The 13320-nt window shown below is 36.8% G+C and overlaps 1 protein-coding gene across 7 annotated transcripts in view; it reads right to left on the bottom strand.

Annotated features, from left to right (window-relative positions):
* Positions 1-409: 409 nt before the first annotated feature.
* The window catches only part of AFTPH (aftiphilin), a 72493-nt gene continuing 59582 nt past the window's right edge, over positions 410-13320 (bottom strand). For 4 of the 7 annotated variants that reach the window (XM_055540461.1, XM_055540462.1, XM_055540463.1 and 1 more), the window contains 3 exons: positions 13045-13128; positions 8947-9070; positions 410-1554 (listed from right to left, as the gene is read on the bottom strand). In XM_055540461.1, the coding sequence (XP_055396436.1) occupies positions 1407-1554; positions 8947-9070; positions 13045-13128 (356 nt within the window). In that variant the 3' untranslated portion in view covers positions 410-1406. The remainder of the gene's footprint in view (positions 1555-8946; positions 9071-13044; positions 13129-13320) is intronic. The other 3 variants (XM_055540465.1, XR_008700426.1, XM_055540466.1) reach the window with 3 other exon arrangements.

The following is a 13320-nucleotide window of genomic DNA, read 5'->3' as shown; positions in this document are numbered from 1 at the left end:
GAAATGGGTCATGTGACTTTGCTAAAGCAACACCTAATCTAGTAACAATATTTAAAAAGTGCTTTTAAGAAATTTTCTGCTCACCTTAGTTTCATGCATATATTTTCTTAGGAAGAAAAAAAATTCCCTATACATCCCTATTTAACTTCACCAATTTTGACAAAGATACATTATAATGAATCATGGAAATTTCTTGTATGATCTCATGTTCTACATAAAAACAGCTTAGCTATTTAAAGGGTTGTTTCAAATTCTTATGGGTGAGAATCTAATTCTTCTTGGTTTTAATAAAGTGAAAGCCCTACCAAATGATTTTCTCTGGATTGAAATACATTAATATGAAATAAAACTTAATGTCCAAATTCATGACATTTTCCCTCAGATACCAAAGTACAGACACCAGGCTAAATTTCTTTTAAATTATTTTATTTTTGTGTAAGCTAAAAGGAAATTTACACACTGAAATCTCAAAAGACCTTAGGCATGCACATTAACCTTGTTAGAGGTTCTTCTACATGTCTTGCTTTTTTCCATAGGAATTTCCCCAAACATTTAAAACCCATAGTTTTTACTGTATATACAGCCTAAACCATAGCAATCTATGATTATGTCATTTTACACTGTGCAAAATCCTCAAAAAATAGTGGTACAATAGAACAAAAAAAATCAGTAACAAGTAAATTTCATTGTAAGACATTCATGTAATTTGGTCCTTCTCCAAACCAAACTGATTTAAAACACACACAATCTCTTTAAACCCCTTCAATCAAGTTCTGACAATGATCCATACCCTATAACAAAAGACCAATCAATGCAAGTACCTTGCAAAAGGTCAAACAGCAATAGGCCAGATTGAAAAGATTAAAAAAGAGCACAAAAATGGTAACAAAAGCCAGACCTGAAACAAACCCACCACACATAAAATTAAAAAAAAAAAAAAAAAAATTAAACAGGGACCTGGAGCTTATTTATGATAGCAAAAGTAATTCAATATACAATATGAAAAATTAATGGGACATTCAATGAAATCTGAAAAGGCTGAAGGGGATTTCATAGACAGTGGAGATTTGGGTTTTTAATTTTCATTTTTTATTTCAAAAGTTGTGTAAGAAGGACACCACCAGTGTATTTCACAAAGACGTAAATGTACACACCCCAGCAACACAAAAAGAATAAATCTTCAAAAATGTTCACCCCCGATTATTTACATTTGTTTCTAATATAAATTTATGACTTCAGTATGTAAATAAATATACATTACTATGTATACCTTTCTAGTGCGGCTTACCAACAAATCAGCTGAACTTTTAATTTTTTTTTTTTTTTAATTAGAGCAGGTATGCTTTTGATGGTAGGGAAGGGCTGGAGGGAAGGAAAAACAATTGAAACTGTCCAGTTCACATCAGTTATCCATCTGCCTTCTCTTGGGAGCTTGTAGAAGGTGTCAAGGTGGTCGGGAACATCAACACCTTGGCATGCATGAACGTTAGGTCAGGAAGGCTGGAGATCACCTTGATGGCTTCTTCACTCAGGTGCTCTTCTCTTTTCGGTTTCCTGTTGACAAATGAAAAAAGACGTGTCTTAAAGTGACTCGAGCTATGGGCCAAATGGGAGAAAATCCACTCTCAAAGCAGACAGCAACCTGTGGGGACCTGAGTATCTTCTCCTCCGCCAGTCCCTGAACCTCGTCACACCTTGGTGTTGAGTGCTTTCTGTGCCCGAGGTGAAATCTCTTCTGAAAACTCACACAGAATTTATGTATGTTCATTACAGTCAGACATGCCTAACTGTACCCGTGTACAGCTCACAGCTCTACTTAAAGTTAGAAGAATCTACCCAGGCGTACTTTTAAAATGCTACTAGGGACTTCCCTGGTGGCCCAGTGTTAGCACTCTGAGCATCCACTGCAGGAGGGCAAAGGTTTGATCCCTGGCTGGGGAATTAACATCCCGCATGCTGTGCAGCGCAGCCAAAAATAAAAAACAGTTACCAAGAAGAAATATAATGCTGAAGCCCTAGTAAAACTCCACCTGATTAGATGTCCCCCTCCCCACTGAGAAACTACCAGTTATCTCAACATAAAGTATGTCTGGCACAAGCCCTCATTAAGTAATTTTCACCTCAGGTGAAACCCCAAAGGGGAATTCCAAGACAGAACGCCCTCAGCTCAAAAACACCCAGACTCTGCTCCACTGGGAGACAGATGGTCGGTCCAAAGCCTGCAGCACTAGGGCCAGCTGCTGAGGCCGAGAATGCACCCAGGCAGGAGGGATTCAGGGAGAGGGGAGTCTGGAAACCTGATGGGTCCTGTAGATGAAATGCCCCATGTATAAGAAATGAGCAGTGTGGGACCCAGGACAGAGAGGAAGAGCTCCTGCTGACCTGGGTCCTTCAGTGCGCTACAGAAAATGCCAACCGAGTCTCAACTGTGGCTCACATTGAGCATAGGACTGTAATTCAACCTTTATTTTTTCTAGGATGTTAAATACACTGAAAGAATAGTTGCAGTCATAATGATATTAATTTTAGATCAAAGTTCGTTTAAAACTGTTGACTCTACAAGGCTCAGTTCTCTTTATGGTACTCTACTAGGTGGGACACAAGTCATTTCTTCCGCCTAAAATTTTTCTTTGTCCTTAGGATGTGGTGAAGGAAGTCAGGAGATGAAACAAGAAAGGAAAGACAGATGCAGGTCTTTAATACCTGCACTTTTCTGTTGTAATCACATTTGAGTTCAGGCTGAAATAAAAATATTTTACAGAACAACTGAAAAAACCAAACATCAGACTTTTAAGACTGGTCTTCCAATATGAAGGTCAGCTTCAGGCACACTGAAACCATCAGCAGATCAACCTCAGTTCTAGGGTTTCTCAGAAGAATAGAATTAACACTCCAAATTCTTTCTGATTAAAATCTACATTTTTAATGGCATTTAAATCACAGAAAAACTATGAAGTGGATGGGAAACTGACTATCTGCATTATTCCAAAATGAAACCCGAGAGGCCGGTACACTTTTTAGTCTCAGAGTGAACAGCTGGAAAGCTCCATGGGAAAGGGCAGCCTCTCACCAGTAGTCGATCTCAGCATCACTCACGATAGGGTCAAAATGACATTGTGTCTTCTGATGTGACACAGCACCTGTGATGTCTTCCAGCCAAAATGTTTTACCTGAATCCATCAAACCTTTAGACAGAATATCCAGTTGACAGGAAATAAGGGAAATGGAGAAACATTTGAAAACTACTTGAAGGAAGCAAATGGACAAATCCAGAGGTTGGGACATCCTCTAGGACACATGGACTGACCTTTTCAACCAGCGAGTGTGGTTACACTGAGAAGCCAACAGGAGGGATGGAGGTAGATATACTAGGTTGAAAGTGACCTAGCCCTAACAGTTAAGTACAAAAGTCCCAGACTAGATATTGATCTGGAGAAAGCAGAGAGAAAGGACACTGTTGGGAATTTGAATACATACAGCCTGAGTGTTAGATGAAATGAAAATTTACTGAAATCGGCAGATGGAGACCACTGACTACAGGAGTAGGCTCAATTTGTATAGACTATAAAATCTCATTTTTGGTTAAAACAACTATATGTGTATATTTGCAAAAATAAAGATCTGAAAGAACTGAACTAGGGAGTTATAGTGATATGACTGGTAAGAATGTGATACTTTAATTAAAAATGTTTTGTCTGTATTTTCTTTCTATTCTTACTGCTTTTGTAAAGATAAAAAGGTATTAAAAACAGTAACAAGTAAAATCGCACTTAAATGCATTTCCTCATTTGTAGAGTGCAGCTGGGGTGTGGGGAAGGAGAGCAAAGAAGCTTTCACCCAAGGAATGGTTGGTAAAGATTATTCTAGAGTTTCTACCAATTGCCTTCTTTCAGAGGCACTACCTGAAGGCTATCTGAAGTTGGATTTAAAAATAAGAGAAAGTTTACATAGTTTACATATTTTGTGCATTTATCTGTAGTCACTAAGAATTGATGTGCTCTAGTTTTCTTACAATGTAAGAAAGAAGAAAATGCTTGAGAATTTGAAAATAAAATGTTACATCGTGGCCTTTCCCCAAGAGGCAGAGGCAATGACCTATTTTTTATTTATACTCTCCCAAGATTTATCCTTTTGGCCAATGCAATACAATTAAGGGTCTAGAAATAAACCCATACAATTATGGTTAAACTGATTTTCAACAAGAGAGAAACTGGGGAAGAACAGTCTTCCACAACTATCGCTGGTATAACTGCATATCCATGTGCAAAAGAATGAAGTTGGATCCCTACCTTACGTCATATTCAAAAATTAATTCAAAATGGATCAAAGAACTAAATGTAGGAGTTGAAATTATGAAACACTTACAAGGAAAGTTAGCCAACACTTCCTGACCTTGAAGTAGGCAATGGTTTCTTAGATATGGCATCTAAGGTACAAGCAATGAAATACACATATATGTATACATGTAAGTATATAAATATATATACAGGGCTTCATCAAATTAAGAAACTTTTGTGTTTCATAGGACACTAACCAAGGAAATGAAAAAACAGCCTACAGAATGAGATAAAACATTTGCAAATCATATCTGATAAAGGTCAAGTATCCAGAAGAATTCTTACAACAACAAAAATTTCCTTAAAGAAGAGACACAACTGTTCAACAAGCACCTGAAAAAATGCTCAATTTCACTGGCCATCAGGGAAATGTGAGTCAAAACGCCAATGAGATGTCACTTCATACCCATTGGGATGGTTATAACCAAAAAGTCAGACAGTAACAAGCCTTGTGAGAATGTAGAGACATTGGAACTCTCAAACATTATTAGTGGGAATGTAAAATGGGGCCACTGCTTTGGAAAACAGTTTGGTAGTTCTTCAAAAAATTAAGTGCAGCATAACCATGTAACACAGCAGTTCCACCTGTGGAAATCCACCTGCAAGAAAACTGAAAGCATTTGTCCACACAAAAACTTGTACATGAATGTTCATGGCAGCACTACTTATAACAATCAAAAGGTGAACACAACTCAAATGTACATTAATTGATTAATGGATAAGCAAAATGTGGTACAGCCATACAATGGAATACTAGGCAGCCATAAAATGGAATGGAAAGTACCAAAAAATGCAACAATATGGCTAGCTTGAAAATATTATGCTAAGTGAAAGAAGTCAGACACAAAAGGCTATATGATGTATTATTCCATTAGTATGAAATAACCAGAATATGAAAATCCATAGACATAGAAGGCAGATTAATGCTGCCAGGAGCTAGAAAAAGTAGAATATAGGGAGTGACTGCTAATGGGTTCGGGGTTTCTTTTAGGGATGATACAAATGTTCTGGAATTAGATGGTGGTAATGGTTGCACAGTGACAGACTTCATTTTCTTGGGCTCCAAAATCACTGCAGATGGTGACTGGAGCCATGAAATTAAAAGATGCTTGCTCTTTGGAAGAAAAGCTATGACAAACCCAGACAACGTATTAAAAACCAGAGATGTTACTTTGCCGACCGTCTTTACCCTCCGTCTAGTCAAAGCTTTGGTTTTTCCAGGAGTCATGTATGGATGTCAGAGCTGGACCATAAAGAAGGCTGAGCACTGAAGAATTGATGCTTTTGAACTATGGCACTTGGACAACATACAAGGAGATCAAACCAGTCAATCCTAAAGGAAATCAATCCTGAATATTCACTGGAGGGACTGATGCTGAGGCTGAAGCTCCAATACTTTGGCCACCTAATGTGGAAGAGCCGACTCACTGGAAAAGACCTTGATGCTGGGAAAGACTGAAGTTGGGAGAAGAAGGGGATGACAGAGGATGAGATGGCTGGATGGCATCACTGTCTCAATGGACACGAGTTTGAGCAAACTCTGCGAGATGGTGAAGGACAGGAAAGCCTGGCATGTGCAGTCCATGCGGTTGCAAAGAGTTGGACACGACTGAGCGACTCAAAAACAACAATGGCGCACAACCTTGCAAATACACTAAAAGCTACTGAATCGTATGCTTGAGAAGGGTGAATTTCATAGTATGTGAATATATGTCAATTAAAAGGTCAAAAAAGAAGAGCAAAAAAACCATGTATGCCTTTTGGCAACTAGTCCTTTGGCTTATATAAGCTTCAGCTAAAAGTCTGTGGCTATTAACTAGCTGCTACACACTGATTAAGATTAGGAAGTAATTTTTCTCTATATTAGAAAAGGTAAGCTAGAAGATGGAACTATTTTAAAACTGAGAACTTGCATTTCTTTAAAAAGTAAGTCACTTTCACAACCTATGTTTAGAAAGAGAAGAGCACATGTATTTTCTCTTACATATGCAAAGGCATTTGAAAAGAGTATGGAATGTTGTTTGCTATATGGCAAATTCCCTCTACCTAGACCACTGTTTCTTAACCCTTCCTCACACTACAGTTCCTCAATGCTTTTTCACTGTGTCTTCTGTGTACTGACAAAAGCCAAGATTTTGCTGGGGTATACACTTCAAATTTTGTTTTAATCAAAAACAAAAAATGAAACAAAACCTAAAAATAACAAAGACACTTAAAAAATTCTGTTGAAACTATGTCACCACCCTCTCTCTTCCCTGTACAACTGAGATTCACTCATGGGGACATTTTACAGTATTACCTTCTAATAGTAAGACCTGTGAATATTTGCACTTCTCACCATTTTCAAATAGTTAATTCCTCAAAACAGAAAATTCAAAGGTGGCAACTTGTTTTCCTTTCAATTTATTGTGTTTTAAATGTGAAGCTGGACAGGTATTAGTGACCAATTCAATTACAGCACTAACCCCAAGATGCACACTATAGTTTCAGTTCATCCCATAATAGTACAAAATAAGAGAAAAAAATGAAAATAACTTAAAGTTATTTAAGTTGGAAGAGTGGAAGAGTGCCTTAGTGTACAGAATGTTTTAAGGGTGAGTTGAAAAGTTAGGAAAGCAAGCAGGTTAACTATGTGGCTTAGAGCTCCTCCTAATGGTACAAACAGTGAATTCTCACCACAGAGACTTTCAACGTTACTACAGTTCACTCAGTGAAACTGCAGAGGAAACACTAGGACTGCCCTTAGAAAAGGCTGTACACAAAGCAGCAGGAGAAAGCCCAGATGATAAAAAGAGCATCACTTGTTTGCTTGTTTTTAAAGTCATTAGCCTCTAGCTAACATATATAGAAAAAATGGATGAGAAATTTGTGTAATAAGAACATTAAGTTGAAAATACAATTTATTTGGAAAGAGAAAAAATTAGAAAGCAAGCAAAAAATCCACACTAGTTTGATAGGAGGCTTAACTGTGCCAGGTAATATTACCACAAAGAAATGGGCGACGAGAACGAGGGAGAGAATCTGTGGCTAAGCAAGAATGAGCAGACTACAAAGCCATTCCTGGGAAGAGTTCAGGGCAGCCTTGCTTACAAAACATATAATAATGGATTTTCTTAATTATGAACATTAAGTGTATTAATAATAATAGCGATTGAATGGATACTTCAGCACACAATACAGTTTAAAGGGCCATGTGAAAATTCAAGCCAAAGTTTTAAGACAGGTAAGCATTTATTATTCACAAAGAAAAGGGTTAGTTTTAAATGGATGTTTTTCTACAGAAGAATTGATTTAAAAGATAAATCAGAATTTGACATGTGAATGGAATGTATTTACCCAGGAGACAGTGCTATAATATCTCTGCCTAACTGGGCAAAGGTAAATATTTCCACTTTTTTTTTTTGGCTACACCATGCAGCATGTGGGATCTTAGCTCCTCAAACAGGGACTGAACCCGTACCCCCACCTTGGAAGCGTGGAGTCTTAACCACTGGACTGCACGAAGGGTCCCAATATTTTTATTTTAAAATGTTGATGAATCACAGATTTGGGACAGCAGAGTTGGTATCCCAGTCAACACTGGTATTTGCTCTTGCAGTAGAGATTACCTTCATAACCATTCCTTTATAATGATTACCTTCTTATTAGAAACTGCCTTATTCTATGGCTAACATGTCAAACCAATGGGTTATTCCAGAGCTTAATTATGTAAAACTAAAGGTTTTTTGAATCCTACACACAAGCCCACATGAGATTCCTGGTATCTGAGAAAACTGCTTTTCTAAAGGTCATGAACCTAAGGGGATCCCAGAAGGCTTTTTAAAAAACAAGGCTTCAGGACCTAAATCAAAGGTGCCACACGTCAGCAAATATTCAGAAAATAAAACAGTGGCTGTGCCCTGCTCTCTTAGCCTGGAGGTGAAAGGATTAGCTTACATGACTCTGGGATTATCAAACTGGGACCCCAAAGATGATCACCTCAGTAGTTAAGAAAGAAAAGGGGGAGCATTTATGCAGTGGTTTTATGATCTCAATTCTTTAATCAGACTCTTCTTTTGTTACAAAGTTAGGTATAAGCTAAGCTAAGTCACTTTAGTCATGTCCGACTCTGTGTGACCCCATAGACGGCAGCCCACCAGGCTCCCCCATCCCTGGGATTCTCCAGGCAAGCCACTGGAGTGGGTTGCCATTTCCTTCTCCAATGCATGAAAGTGAAAAGTCAAAGTGAAGTCGCTCAGTCGTGTTCAACTCTTAGCAACCCCATGGACTGCAGCCTACCAGGCTCCTCTGTCCATGGGACTTTCCAGGCAAGAGTACTGGAGTGGGGTGCCATTGCCTTCTCCGAGGTATAGGCGTAGGGAAAGAGAAAAAGACCACATCTGTCAGCCCTTTCCAGTCTCTCATGAAATAGCTCTCCTCTAGTAAATTCATAATTAAATGTAACTTGATACTATTTTCTAGAATTGGGCATCCATTGCATTTATATAAATGTAAAGTGAATTTTTAATACAGTATACTGAAATACCACCAACTTATATGCTTTCCCATCTGGGCTACTTTGTTCAAACATAGAATTCAAAATTAGGGTGTAATGAACACTAGCTTTTACCTGGTAGATGTGCTTGTCTTCTCTACTGTGGACATGAGTCTCGCAAATGCATCAGTCACTTTGAGGCTTGAGGTGGAGATTTCCAGCTTAGAAGTTGTTAATTCATACAACTCTGGATCCACACCTTATAGTATAAAATGATAGTCAGTGATGGTGCGCTGCAATGGCTTACTCAATTAGCCACAATCCAAGATGCAAAAGGCAATTATTCTGTAAACATCTGAGTCTTTATAAGTATAACACATCTTTAGAACACTGTAACACTGTATTTACTTTTTAAATTATAAATTCCACTTTTCAGAGTTTCTATAAAGTAGGAAAATACTTTTAAAATTCCACTTTGGTATAAATATAGCCTTAATTAATCTAACATTTATGTAGCAGATATCATTCAAACACTTCTAAAAAAAAATTGTCTGCTACAGGAAACTCCCTAAGCACTGGATTAGTCTGTGATATGAAAGTTAACAATCTTTTACAAATAGAATGCACAATGATTTGTTGCACAATATGACACCTCAGTTTTTAAATGGACTGATTAAACCTCAGTTTTTGAACTTCCATTTTCCCTTATCTCCATGACCATTTTTCCTCCGTATTTTCACTCATACCCCCAAATTTGGAAGTTAATGTAAAGTCTCACATACACTAAATTATTTGGTTAATTTAAATACATTCTGACTATCTGAGGACATGAAATATTATCCAAAGAATTAAATTATTACTAAAGAAAAGTTATATACCACAATGTTCTTCTTTAGGTAAGAAGAGGGGAGGTAAAATGTTTTCAGAAAAAGTGAATAAAACCGCTACTTTTGAACAAAATGAAAATCATCTCAAGGGTTAATTATAGTCCTAAAGTTTCACAGCTGAATCTAGTGGCTAACAGTTCAAATATCTTCTTGGAAAAATTCAAAATGAAGCTGAGTTCATTAGGATTAGGTTTATTGTAAAAGTCTAGTAAAATCCTTCCCGTCTGACTTCCTTAAAATACACATACATATTTTAAAACTTCCTTGAATATTAATTTATATAAGATATGATGACTACAAAAAAACAAGTAAAAAGTATTTTCAACTCATGCTAAGCTTAGGAAAATAAAGACAATCAGACAAAAATTTTTTAATTCTACCCTTTCTTTGGTTTCAGCAAATTCAGTAGTTTTGAATAGAAAAGCAGATTTTAAGTACAAATGTCTTATAGTTTCATCAATCTCTACTTATTATTTCTTTAAAAAGTTTTAAGATCAGCAGATAAAATTATATATAAAAGAGTCATATATTGATGCTCACAAGTTTTCTCCTTTTAGGGTATTTCAAGGTTAAGAAGAAAATCAGGAACTGCTTTCTATGAACCAAATTTGTAGCTGACTAGCAGATATAAACACAGATCTCAGATGTTTACAGAAATTATACCAGCAAAAGCGGCTTTCACAGTTACCATGTCCAACAAGGGAGGAAGGCTATAGAAAATGTTGACTCTCCCAAGTTCTTAATAGTTCATTAAGGTACAAGTTTCAAAATGTAATTTAAAAGCCCCTTTCTTTGTATTTCTATAATAAGCATAAATATGCAGCTAAAATGCAAAAATTTGTAGATGCTTGTGAAGCAGGACCAGATGAACCCAAAGCACCTCCTTCCTCTACTGTGAAAGGTTCTATTCCAAGTAACCACAAAATTTAGGTAGATGGTGAATGCATAATGCAGAATAAACAACTGCAATCTGACTGGCAACAGGAAAGTGCTAGTGAAAATTTAGTTGGGTTTGTAAAATACTGGCCACTTAGCTGTCAAACAGGAAAGTGGGAGATTGAAAAAAAACAACAAAACAAAACCCAAATCAACTTCCCTCAGCCCTCCAAAACCATTATCACCGAAAAAAAGTACTATGGCTCTATTTTTCAAAAACAAGATAACTACACAAAAAACTGGAGAGTAAATTTTTTTAATGGAAAAAGATTCTTTTTTTTTTTTTAACAGAACCTTAATGAGGCATAGTTCAGTTACAGAAATAAAGCTAGCCAACCAAGTTCTATGCCAACCTCCTAAGTCTCAAACACAAAATAAATAACTGCAAGCTAAGACAAAATGACTTTCCCAGAAACAAGTCAGAAAAAGTGCAAGCAAGTGGTGAAATGGAATACTCAGGAAAGTGTTTACACCTACAGCTTGATGGAAGTTTTAACAAAACCCAGTAGCAATAAAACAAGTCAAAGCATATTTATAGTAATCAGGTTTACAAAGAGGCTAGAGCATATTGATGAAAAAATGGAACAAAAGTATTTAAGAGGTTCTGAAGTAAGGATCGCAATCGACCATGCTAATTTCACTTCCATTACAGCTCTAAAGCTCGGAAACTGCTTGCTCTTCTCTAAGCTGTGTATGTATACTGAACCTGGTTATCAAGTCATTTCTGTACTTCTTTATTTGGTCAGATTATTTGTGCTCTTATGGATGATTTTTAACTGAGTTTGAAATGTAACCAAAAGTTAAATTTAAACCAGGTTTTTAGGCATCCAAAAATAGTGACCTCATTTAAGTTATCATACAGTTCACGACAAAACAAAGCTGAGAGCAAATTAAAAATAGGAGCTTGGTTGGTGATGGACAGGGAGGCCTGGTGTGCTGCGGTTCATGGGGTCGCAAAGAGTCGGACACGACTGAGCGACTGAACTGAACTGACTTCATTCTTGGGATTATAGTAATAAGGAAACTGATACACAAGTGTTTTGGTTCCCCCACCCGCCATTAAGTATTAAAAACTACTCAGGTCATTCCACAGCTCACATGTATTTAGAAGTAATTTAAACAGTGAAATACCATATTGAAGTTAAAACCAGACACAGATTAGTTTCTTATATGCTTGTAAAATCTTGGAAACAATGAAAATGATAACCAGGGGATTAGATTTGAGGAATTCAGTCATTCTACAGAATGGCCTTGGAACATCGTTATAATACAATCATATTTCCATAACCAGGCTTGGAGATGGGTATCCTGGGTCCCAGCCTCACCCTTAGCTGACTATTCTCTTAGCCTCCCCCATTTTCCATTATAGCTCCTGAACTGCTTGCTAGAAGTGGGTGGCAGGGTTATCTAGTTGAATAGAACAAAACCAGCAAATTCTCAGGAACCAGGCTGGCTATCTACCTGATCCTAGCGGGGACTGAGAGGGACCCTCACTATGCATTCTGGGCATCAGCATCTACAGGGCACTGTAACAGCCGTCTGGTGATCAAAAGGCGTGATTACCAGAGCACAAGTAGGGATGACAGAGAGTCATTAAAATCATATTAAATAAAATATAAACATAAAAATGCCATTATACTTTAATTTTTTATTCAGTTAGAAAATGACAAAGTACATTAGTCCTTGGGTCAATGAACTGAACTTCTGCCAGGCTGAACATTAACAGGCACTCCAATAAGTTTTAATTTCTAGCTTTTAATATCTCACAGCAATTATTTTCTACTATCACCTTTAACATTTTTTTTTCCCTCCATGGAAAACTAACAGTAAGCTTTCTATTCAAGAGCTACATAAAAACAGTAATAATTCTATGTGGGACTATATAACTAAGTGCTAGACTCCAACATTTTGGAACCTAATTATACATTTAGCAGTGCTAATAAATAACTAATTGAATGCTAGAATCTGTAAAGGTTCTATTATCATAGACACTATAATGTCACTGTGTACTAAAATATTCTTATATATCTAAATTTGTATTTTTTCAAATGGCTTTGTAGAATATGCTTTAAAAAAGAAGCATATAAAAGATCACATTTTCTATTTACAGGGGAAAAAAACCACCCTGCCTTTAACTGTGTAAAGGACATTAGGGCTGTTTTATATCTAGAAACTACTTTCAGCTCTGACTATTACACTCTGACAAACCTTTCCTTAAAATACATTTTTCATATAAGTCACTTGTTATAGTCAGATACTAGAAAATAACAGTAGAATAGATGAAAGAAAAGTATTAGAAAGACATTACAGAGAATACAATCTATTTGTTTCCTTGTTTATAGGAAAGTCAAGTGATGTGGTCATGCTTTCAGTAAGTATACTAGAACTGTGGTTTTAACACTCTGCTGACCTGGGATTGTGGTGCTGCTGCTAGAGCTACTGTCATCCACGGGCCCAAAGAAATCAAGGTTCAGAAGAGTGGAACCTCCACTAGCTTGAAATTCAGTGACCGTGTTGGTAGGCAGCCACACAGAAGGTAAGCCAAGGGAGGAGGGGTTATGTGTAAAAAGGGGTAAGACACACACTTGAACATGCAGGTTATAATTAGTAGTCATTACACATTTTAAAATCAACATTAAAACAATGTGTACAGTATTAGTTTTTCATTGCTAAGGACATTTCTAAA

The sequence above is a fragment of the Bubalus kerabau genome, chromosome 11 (genome assembly GCF_029407905.1).
Source record: "Bubalus kerabau isolate K-KA32 ecotype Philippines breed swamp buffalo chromosome 11, PCC_UOA_SB_1v2, whole genome shotgun sequence".
In the NCBI taxonomy this organism is placed as follows: domain Eukaryota; kingdom Metazoa; phylum Chordata; class Mammalia; order Artiodactyla; family Bovidae; genus Bubalus; species Bubalus kerabau.
This window is presented reverse-complemented; position numbering and strand designations above follow the sequence as displayed.